We start from the raw sequence: 11295 nt of genomic DNA, 5'->3' as shown, positions 1-11295 counted from the left end.
GATTTCTTAACAGCCTAGTCTCGAAACATGTCCTTACTCGCAATCTTCGTTCCGCCCATCTCCATCTTTTGTCCATTCCGTCGATCAAACTGAGACGTCAAGGTGGGCGTAGGTTTGCCTATTTGGCCCCCAGACTCTGGAACTCATTTCCTCTATCAGTTAGGAATTGCGATAACCTTTTAGCATTCAGAAAAACCCTAAAATCCTGGCTTTTCGGACAAACTGTCTAATCCGGCCCCCGCAGCAGCTCATGTAGGAACAGCGCCAAGAGATCTATGGTGTAAGTGCGCTTTATAAATCCCCTAACATAGAACATAGAACATAGAAAATCAGATGTTGTTTGATCATGTCTATATTTTGTCATACTTATTTTACCATGTAGTTCCTTCAGGTCTCTCACCAGATTCTCATGTAACACCTCAATTACATCCCGGGGCATGATAGGGCAAAATGTCGATGGAGGTTTGAATGGGGTGAGTGGTTTAGGCAAGTTCGTCCTACTGAATATTGATGTTTTTTTAGACATATTATCAGACCCGATGTTGTCATTGGTGTTGTGACTGATGGTATCGTCCCCCTCATTCAACCATAGGGTGTCCAGTTCCTAGGTTAATGAGGGATTTTGTTCAGCCTTATTGTTTTACTGGTTGTCCCACTGTGTCTTAGTTCATGGTACTTTTTTAATTTCAACTTACAGGTCGCTTTGTAGAAGTCCACACGAGTGGCTGCATAATTAAAATTGGTCTTTGGTGCATACGATAAACCCAATCTAAGGATATTCTCCTCCTTAGTGGTCAATTGCATTGGTGTCAGATTTATTATCGTTTGCTCCGTGTGACTGCTTATTTCTTGTACCACTGACCCCTGCCTCTTCTCTTCTGTTGACCTGTGTTCCCTTGACTTTGCCCTCTCCCTCGCCCTCCTCCTTCTTCTGCGGGCGAAGTTTTTCCATTTTCTGTGTAGTTTTTTCTTGTTCCCGGTCTTAGGGATCGGAGGCGTTCCTCGCACAAAAAAAGATCTCTTCGCCCGGAGATGGTTTTTTACCACTACTTGTGGCATTGGTATCCCTAGACTCGGATTCATTTTCACTTCCTAGTTCCGAGCTAAAATCAGAGGCTGTCGTATCCCCAGCATTAGGTTGTACACGTTTGTAATTTCTTTTGCCTTGTGTGTTTTGTTGTGCACTCCCAGTTGGCCTCCGCACTCCGTCGTACTTTCTTGAGAAAGTGAAAATTTGCCCTAATAAATAGTCCTGTCTGTCCCTTGCAAATTTTTAGGTTTTACGTGCAATTATTTTTTCTTCTTCCTTTTTCAAACGGGTAGACATTTCCGTTAGAAGTTTTGTCTTTTCCTCAGAGTCGCCCAGTGCATCCAACTCCTCATCCATTATTGCAATCTCATCCAGGAGCTTTGCACGGTCAATTTCTGCGTACTTGATGAAAATCAGTACTGAGCGTCTGGATGCCTCCAGATTGTTGTCCGCCCATTCCCGCATCAGTTCAGGATTCGGGTTTTCGTAGGTGGGTGATGTCAATATCCTGAGCCCCCTCGGTATTCTGTTGACTTCAGCGTATTTTTGTAGGGACCTCGCCTCCCACCATTTACTTTGTTCTTGGTGAGACTTTTTCTCCAAAGCTTTGATCTTGTTAGATAACGTGTCGGTGCTGGTATTTCCATGTATGTCTGGTTTGTCATGTGCAGCGGCGGACGTGGCAGGGAGTTCCTCAGAGAACATAGGGGCATATTATCAAGGGGGTTTATCTCCGCTTTTTTGGCTTTGAAAGCCAAGAAAGCGGAGATAAAATTATCTCCCTATTACCTAGCTGTTGCTAACACCAGTTAGCGACAGCTAGTAGGAGATAGCGATCATCTTGGGCCCCACTTTGCATGTCAGTGATATTTATCACTAATGACATGCAAAGTGGGCGTGCCAAGATGTTAGCGACTGGAAACAGTCGCTAGCTTCGCTATCTCCTAGTACCAACTTTTGGAGATATTCTCACTAAGCGCGAATATCTCCAAAAGCTAACACCTGCCCTGAGCAGTTCTTAGCCATGTTATCCAATGGAAGGTGGATAACATGGCTAAGAGCATTCGCTCGGTAATGCATGAATATCGCTGACTTTTCAGCAATATTCATGCATTGGGGCCAATTTTTATCGCATTTGCGATAAACCTTGGTAATACCAAGGTTTATCTGCGATAAAAATCGCCGCAGCTCAGCGGTAACATTTTGTCTCTAACCAAGCAATAGCGATAATTATCGCTATTGCTTGGTAATATGCCCCATAGCATTTACTCGAGCCTCCCGATATATATATATATCCACCAAAATACCACTCCTTTTGGACTCCTATGGACCCGTGGAGAGTGCCGTGCACGCTGGTGGATCACACCGCTGTTGAAATCTCACTTGAAAACTCAAAATCTGCGTGCTCTCAGGAATGCAAGACTCTGTATCAGTAAATGTTTACCGCCGTGTTTATTCACAATGCGCTTCACTTCCCTAGAGGCTTGATCACTTGAAGTGCATTTCTGAGAGCGTGCAGATTTTGAGTTTTCAAGTGAGATGCAGTGTTTCTTTGAAACAGGAGCATTTATATATATATATATATATATATATATATATATATCAATACCACAGCGGTTCACTTTTCCCGTATTTCAGGCACTCTTAAAGGTGTGTGATCAGCGGTTTGAACCAAACCACAAATTTTTATTCACAAACCTCAGTGTGGAGGTAAATGGTCGCACTCCAGCAGTATTCATCCAAAACTTAATTTATTCCTAAATCATTTTTCCAGCGGCCAATGTCATCAGTGTTGTCATTTGAGATGTCATCAGTGATGTCACTGACCATGTTGTGAATGATGCATTGCGGGGACGCGAGATATAGTTAGCTCAACTAACTCTAACAGCCAAATTTCTATTGTTTTGTATGAGTGAAATGTCAAACTAACTATAACATCCCTGAAGCCTATGTTTTTTTCTGTGAATTTCTAAGGATTTTCAAATGCTAATTCCTAACTATAAAGTCTCTAAAACCTATGTTGTTTCAGTGAATTTCAAAGGTTTTTTAAATGCTAATTTCTAACGATAACGTTCCTGAAACCTATGGTTTTTTCAGTGAATTTCAAAGGTTTTTTAAATACTAATATCTATTTATAATGTTCATTAAACCTATCTTTTTTCTGTGTTTTTAAATTATGATCCCATTTTCAACCTAGGAAAAACTGCAAATCTCACCACTCTGCCATCGATACCTTCCACCAACAACAATCGCCACAAAAGAGAGTCAACAACTAACGCTAATAACACACAAAGTAGGAGTTGCTGTGCAAAATAACCACGAAAACACCACTTCCCCATATTTTCAACAACCAGCCAAATCTGCAATGCAATCCAAAAAGCAGGCGATAAGCCGAGTTAGCAGTAACAAATTAACATCAACCTTTATCTGGTGTAAGGAAGTTGACTAACTACTGCGTGAATTAGACCCAACTCAGAGACACATCTAAAGACCAAAATGTGATAGAGCTACTGATCATGCAGGTCCGACACCCAACAAGACCGCAACACCCAGCGCCACCACCACCAGAACGTCCCCCCCCGGACCACCCCCCGCTCCTAACAAGCAAGGCAGCGCAAAACAGGACACCGGACCTTCCCAAAATACCATGGCACCTCATCCGCACAGTAGCTGAATGTTGGGAGATGTGGCAACCAACTATATATGAAGAAAGCAAGTCACTCATCAATAATAATGCACACAATGCCAACTGTAACACTGATGTGCTGCACTGACCTCACTATGCAAACCACAAACATCTCCATGTGGAGATATACTATTGATACTTGTACTGTAGTGCACAGCGGATACCACCATGTTACCTCAGGCAGTGGGGAAGATCTCGGTCATGTAGCTGTGTTGTCCCCTCCTGGAAGCAGAAGCCGAGTGGTCAGATCCAACGTATGCCAATCCAGCGTAGGAGTATGAATAGATAGGCCAGCCTACACTCCGGACAGCAGGGTTCACAATTTGAATTCAGCCTTTATTAATTGCACAGAGAATTGTACTCTATGTCCTCGGATTTTGTCAAGAAGTGACAAAAAGCATTCCTCAATGTCTATGCTAACTACTGCCTTTGATCTACACTGCAGACAGCAGGGCTCACAATTCAGATGCAGTGGCAATTGCAGATGATGCAGTCCAGTTTGCAAGAGACGTTGCTCCCAGTGTGTCCCGCCGTGACCACGCATCATCGTACAATGCGCACACGCTGTGTGCTTCGGGTGCTACTAACTCACTGAACCATAAGTCATCTTCATGTGGCCTTATCAAGGCAAGACATTGAACCCAGTGTGGCCCGCCAGGACCACGTATCATCACACAGTGTGCACAGGCTGAGTGCTCCAGGTGCCACTAACTGTGCAGCTCAACTCAACGCCACGTGGCTGTGTGCCCATCCTGACTCCTGCCTACACCCTACACTGGGGTTACACGGTTCACAATTCAAGATTAGTAACAACGCATATTTTGTAAGAGACTATAATGGATTAAGAAGACCAAATGCTCCCAATCTGTGCAGCTCAAGTCAACGTCACTTGCCCGTGAGCCTTTGCTGACCGCTGCCTCCGGTCTACACTGTAGAAGACCGGCGACACATGGTACCAACTAACCCTGCTCAACGCAAGCCGATGCCACATGTGGAACTCTGTCCTGAGTCCAGAATAACAGTGTCCCCAAACTATGTGAGACAAATACAGCTGCAGACTCCCTTCAATCAGTGAAGTATATTGCCATATGGAAGGCTGGCGACATGTGCTGCCACTAATTCTGTTCAACTCAAGCCGATCCCATATGTGTTACTGTGTCCTGAGTCCTCAATTGCAGCGACCCCAACTTCTTTGCAGCAACCAGAGCACCAGACTCCCTTCAATCAGTGAGGAATATTTGCATATGGAAGGCCAGCGACACGTGGTGCCACTGAACCTGCACTAGGCATGCCAGTGGGACACCTACTTATGCACATGACTGTGGGCCCTTGCTCACCACTACCTCTGGTGTACACTGTGGAACACCGGCGACACATGGTGCCACTAACTGTCTTCAACACAAGCCGATCCCACATGTGTAATTGTGTCTTGAGTCTTGAATCGCAGTGACCCCCAACTCCATGAGACAACTACAGCAGCGGACTCCCTTCAATCAGTGAGGCACATTTCCATATGGAAGGCTGGGGACACGTGTTGCCACTAACTCCGTGCAACACAAGCCGATCCCATGTGTGTAACTGTGTCCTGAGTCCTCAATTGCAGCAACCCCAACTTCTTCGCAGCAACCATAGCACCAGACTCCCTTCAATCAGTGAGGAATATTTGCATATGGAAGGCCAGCGACACGTGGTGCCACTGAAACCGCACTACGCAGGCTTGTGGGGCTACTAATGTATGCACGGGACTGTGGGCCCTTGCTCACCGCTACCTCTGGCGTACACTGTGGAACACCAGCGACACGTGGTGCCACTTACTGTCTTCAACACAAGCCGATTCCACATGTGTAACTGTGTCATGAGTCCTGAATAGCAGTGACCCCCAACTCCGTGAGACAACTACAGCACCAAACACCCTTCAATCAGTGAGGCATATTGTCATATGGAAGGCTGGCGACACGTGCTGCCACTAACTCAGTTCAACAGAAGACGATCCCACATGTGTAACCATCCCCTTGGCACGGACTTCATATGGATAGGGTTGGTGCCACCTCATGCTTGTAACGCCTCAGTCAATCAGATGGTAGAAATCCCAAATATCAATATCTGTAAATTTGATATTTCTCAAAAACTACTGAACGGATTTACACCAAATAAATAAAAGCGGGCTTTCTAGACCAAGTTTCCTATAGAAATTAATATGGAAAAAACACATTTTAGGACCCTCCTTTTTTCTTGGCCCCCCTTGACGTATCACACCCAAACTTTTAACATAAGATCTGATATCAACAAAGAATTAGTTTTGAAAGTTTCATGACGATTCATCAAACAACGTCAAAGTTATAAGCAAAACAATAAATGCTCTTGCTATGGAAACTTGGTCCTAACTATAACTACCTACTGGCAACCGCCAGTAGGTAATATGTATAAATATATATTACCTACTGGTGGTAGAACCGAGGCCCAAGAAAACATTAAAACAAATGCCCAAAATGCAAAAAGAGGCAGGTTCATAATACCCAGACCCCCTAGGCCTGCTTAGAGGGTGCCACAAGGACCCCCAGGGCCCAAAAATGTTTTGTATTTTTTTTAAATCGGCAAAATCTGTGCAGGGTGTGTGGGTCCTGCCGATATAAATAAAAAAACAAAGCGCGGGCTCCCGCGCTTCGATGCTAATTAGTCCCTGGGGGAGAAGCCCCGGGACCATGCTCAAAATAAAGTGTGGGGGGGCCCAATCCCCAGGGACCGCCAGCCCCCGGGGCTTGACTTAATTGTGATTGCAGGGGGGCACACTGCCTCCCCGCAGCCCCGGGGACCGCCAACCCCCGGGGCTTTTAAAAAAAAAATACCCTGTGTGGGGGCTCAAGCCCCCCCCACACACCCTGGGGACCACCACCTCCTGGGGCTTTGTAAATTGTGGGAGGGGGTCCATGCTGCCCCCCTGCTTGAGCCTTGTCATGGCCCTGGGCACCACCACCCCCCAGGGCCGACTCCTGCAGTGTCCCGGGGTGATCGCCCCTGGGACACTGTAGTTTGCTATGGCAGGGAGGGAGCCTCATGGCTCCTGCCCTGCTATAGACTCCCCAGTATCTTTTAATTTACAAACCCCAGATACCTGAAGTACTACTCCATTAGGGACTTACAAGTATATTAAATATGCCCATTGATTGTAAGCCAATACTTCCATGTTTATAGGAGAGAACACAAGCACATTAGCAGTAGTAAAGTGCACAGAGTTCTATGGCCAACAAAAATTGTATCCAGTAAAAATAAGAGAAGCGAAGGAAAAGGTTTGGGAGGACACCACTCCAAGACTGACAGGTCTAACACTTGGGCATGGCTGGACTGGCCATAGTGGACATCCGGCATTTGCCCAGGAGGCTGGAAGGGTAGAGGATGGTTTTGAAGTGAAGTGGTGGGAGTGTCCAAGAACATTTTTGTTACTGAGAGACGGTTTTGCTGTTTCACAAATATTGCGTTTATCTATGATAAATTATCTGGTGTTTATCTCACTGAAGCATGTTTTTTTATTATTTTAGAATATTTTCATTTATAACACTGGAGGTTCTGCAGGACTGAATAACAGGACTGAATAATACACACTTGGGGAGCACACTTCACAGTTTTCAAAGTTTCAAATGAAAAGATTTTTTTGATTATTCAAAAATAGCATTTCTACTATTGGGACATCTTGAGTATAGAATTTACACTCTGTTCATAGTTTAATATTTTTTTACCACAGAAAAATATGACGATTAGCCTTTCTACATCAGGGGCACAACGCCACACCACGCCACACATGTTTTGAATGAACATGTTCATTAGTATGGATTGCATAGGTAAAGTCACCATTATTAATGGTATATACACGTGGGGCAACCTGTTGACAGGATAATCTCTGAATCATTATGATTTTGATGCACATGTGTTGTCAACATGAGCACTTTTTGAATGGGAAATATGTTTAGTGGACAGCACAGTGATAATGGCACATGCCACAGGATACTTTGATATGGGGCCAGTTAAGTTAAATTAACATGTTTTTAATTATGACCATTCATTGAATGGTTAGCGATCATGCTGTTAACCATCGGCATTAACATGAATTGCTGATTGACCTTTTTTTAACAAGATGTGACAATTTGCTTATGACTTTAATACATCCATCATCATTAATGTGAATATTTGATTTACCTTTTTGTAACAGGATATGACACTTGTTTATGACCCTGAATTGAACGTTTGCAATATGCATGAATAATACACTGGATTCCAGGGTTGGTTTGTTGAGAAATAATGTCATGAGAAGCCATATCAGATGCTTGGAATATAAAACTATGTGTTGCCAGATGAACTTAGATTGAATAATAGACACCAAACTATGAGTTGAAAAAACTAGCAATGAGATCAAAAATGTGGGTGAATTATGTTTGAACACATTTCTTTTTCATTCTATAGCATACATTTACCTCCTGATGAAAGATAATGATGTCTCAAATGAAATGCATTAAGGATGTAAGTAATTCGAAGATGGAGAAGACATGAATTAATTAAATTAATGATTTATGAAGAAATATTATGAAGTATTCAAAAAATTGGATATCTAAGAAAAAGAAATTGGAACACAATTTTTGGATTAACTAAACTGTTGAACAAATGAACCCCAATCAAGTACCCAAAAGAGTGCCATGGGGACACTGTACCAGCCTTGGAAAGTGCAACAGTGGGCAACCTAAGAATGCAAACAGCAAAAAAGAGAGTGAATATAAAAGATAGCAGGGAACAGTGAATCATCTGGTGGGAATCAAAGTATATTGAAAATAATAATAAGAAATTACCTGAAAAAGAACATAATATTGCGAATAACATTGATTTCTATTGCTTTCTCAATTTCAGGGAATGTTGCATTATAATTACAGTAAATGATTTGCAGCTACCATATTATAGTCTTTGAGACAAAGGAACTCAGCTATCAATAGTTTGAAGACGACCAGATAAAGTCATGAAGCCTGTATTTGTCACTTCTATCTTCCATTCCCATTTTCCCAGTTGGGCAGTCTGATCCTTTTAGTAATTCACAGGAATTTGTTAGTTTGAATTTAGTTTCGAAGAAAATCATTGTATTGAAATCATTGTTATTTTCAGAGCAGAAATTAAAATATCAGGTAATTGTTCAAGATTGTGACGACAGGTGACATTTAAATTTTCAAGCCATGGGTGTATTTTCTGCTCTATATATTATGGCTCTACTGGAGAGTTAAGTATGCCAATCAGGGATTAGACTATTTTACATGTTTTAGGGGTCATAGCACAGACATTGGGCACTGGACGGCAACTTCCCAAGGTGCAAAGTACAAAATCCAGAGTTAAAATTCCACAAGATTTGGTGCAGTGACCACACACAAAGGGGCATTTTCTCGCAGCAAAGTTTATAATGTGCTTTCCCAATTACATATAATGAATTTGCACAAAATTATATGTCATGAATAATTCAGGAAGTAACATTGAATTTAATTAGGCACCGGAATGCAATCTATATTGATACAAACATAACTTATATCTGACTAGGAGAATGTTTCTTCCCAGTGTCACATTTACTAGGCAACATCAGCTCTACTTCTTGATGTACAAGTGTAAAAATAACTACTTCTTACAGAGATATAGAATAGCGAGCCTGCCATTTATGACACCCAAACGGACTCTACCAGAAACACTCCATAACATTTTCTGAACAACAGTTAACAATTGAAAAGGCTTTTTTACTGTAATAACATATTTATGTATGCATCCATCTGGCTGGCAAATTCATATTTAGAGAAACAGTAATGTATAATATCATGCTGCATAAATGTACTTTATAACGTTACAATACATTATTAGAAGAGTTTGAAAACATTATGAATACATTTACAATCACTGTAACATGTATAAAATCCATGTCTGTGTGTATAAAGTGATACAGACACTTATAGAGATCTGCCCATATTTGTGAATACCTTGTGCACTATATAGTCTATTGCTAAATAATGTCTTCTTAACTAATAAAAGGTAGGCAGGGAGCAGGCAGTAGATGAGTTTACAATGGTACATTTGGTTTCATGTCCACTTTCTCAATATGGTGTTTCTTAGTGCCCTTATGACTTCCTGATTTCTAAGTGTATAGATAAGGGGATTCAACATGGGTATCACCACTGTGTAAAACACTGAAGCCACTCTGTCTTGGTCCATGGAGTAAATAGAGCTGGGTCTAAGATACATGAAGGAGAGAGTCCCATAGAACAAGACAACAGAGAAAAAGTGGGAGGAACATGTAGAAAAGGCCCTACTTCTCCCTTCAAATGAATTAATCCTGAAGATAGCTGAAATTATGTAAATGTATGAAACACAGATAATGATAAAGCTAGATCCCAAGATGCTACCAGCCATGGAAACCACTACTGTCACATTTATTAAAGTGTCTGAGCAGGACAGTTTGAGCAGAGGAGGGACATCACAGTAGAAATGGGTGATCTTGTTTGGTCCACAGAAAGAAAGTCTGGACATACAACTTGTGTGAATCAAAGCATTCATGAAGGCAACTGAATATGCCCCACCTGAAAGGCATAGGCAGGTGCCTTTTGTCATAATGTCAACATACAGCAAAGGATTACAAATTGCCACATAGCGGTCATAGGCCATAGCCGCTAGGAGGAAGATATCTGTACTTCCCATAAAAGAGAAAAAAAACAACTGTGTCATACAACCATGCAGAGATATAGCCTTTGTCTCAGAGATGAGATTGATCAACATCTTGGGTGTAATAACTGATGAATAAGAGAAATCTACAAAAGCTAAATTACTTAGTAGAAAATACATAGGGGTGTGAAGATGAGGACATATTGTGACCAATGCCACAATGCTAATATTGCCCAGAAGAGTGATGATATAAAATAGGAGGAACATTATGAAGAGTGGAATCTGCAGTTTTGGTTCATCAGTGACACCCAGGAGTATAAATTCTTTCACGGATGTCCAGTTTCTTTCTTTCATCGATTCAGAGACCAGGACCTGTTGGGAACACATATATTTTGATTATTGTGGCCTATCATAGAAGAAAATGAATGAGCAAATCAGATAGCAGTTCCCCAAAGCGTCTTCCTCTAAGTACTATTTACAAATGTATACATATTTTCTGGATATCTTATGAAAGGTGCTTCAAAAAAATCAGTACACAATTTGATTTTTAGTTACATATACATTACAAGTTGGATCTTAGCCAAATGAATTCTTGATGATTATATATCATATATTAGATTGTCAAATGCTTTTGTATTAAAGCTCCCTTAAAAACAACCTTAAGTCTGATATTGTATGTCCTTTTCAAAATGTGACTTAGAAATTAATGTTTTCACCCACAATTTTTTTTTATTATTTACCTAATTTTTAATATAAACATTGATGTAATGTATATGCCCTTGTCACTTCCAGTCTGAACAAGAAGTCCATCTTGTCCCAGGTAAAACTACTCTTGTGATTGTAGATCAGCCTCCTGTGGAATTCTTTCACAACTTACTCTTTGACAGGTGTCAGAATCTAACAAATC

The 11295-nt window shown here is 41.6% G+C and overlaps 1 protein-coding gene across 1 annotated transcript; it reads right to left on the bottom strand.

Annotated features, from left to right (window-relative positions):
• Positions 1-1273: 1273 nt before the first annotated feature.
• Positions 1274-10754, bottom strand: LOC144761770 (olfactory receptor 5AP2-like). The gene is made up of 3 exons (XM_078647019.1): positions 9837-10754; positions 7978-8070; positions 1274-1723 (listed from the first exon to the last, which is right to left on the bottom strand). Exons 1-3 carry the CDS (start codon positions 10740-10742, stop codon positions 1274-1276), a joined length of 1449 nt encoding a protein of 482 aa, XP_078503145.1. The 5' UTR covers positions 10743-10754.
• Positions 10755-11295: the final 541 nt, after the last annotated feature.

This window comes from Lissotriton helveticus, chromosome 1_1 (genome assembly GCF_964261635.1).
Source record: "Lissotriton helveticus chromosome 1_1, aLisHel1.1, whole genome shotgun sequence".
NCBI lineage: Eukaryota > Metazoa > Chordata > Amphibia > Caudata > Salamandridae > Lissotriton > Lissotriton helveticus.
This window is presented reverse-complemented; position numbering and strand designations above follow the sequence as displayed.

What these genes read in the sequence shown, in the direction of transcription:
- LOC144761770 (XM_078647019.1), bottom strand. Translation starts at nt 10,742, where the DNA reads ATGAAAGAAAGAAACTGGACATCCGTGAAAGAATTTATACTCCTGGGT. An exon ending in AAGTCATAAGGGCACTAAGA is followed by an intron (nt 8,071 to 9,836) that starts AACACCATATTG and finishes ATTATTCAATCT; the next exon opens with AAGTTCATCTGGCAACACAT. An exon ending in AACCAACCCTGGAATCCAGT is followed by an intron (nt 1,724 to 7,977) that starts GTATTATTCATG and finishes ATGTTCTCTGAG; the next exon opens with GAACTCCCTGCCACGTCCGC.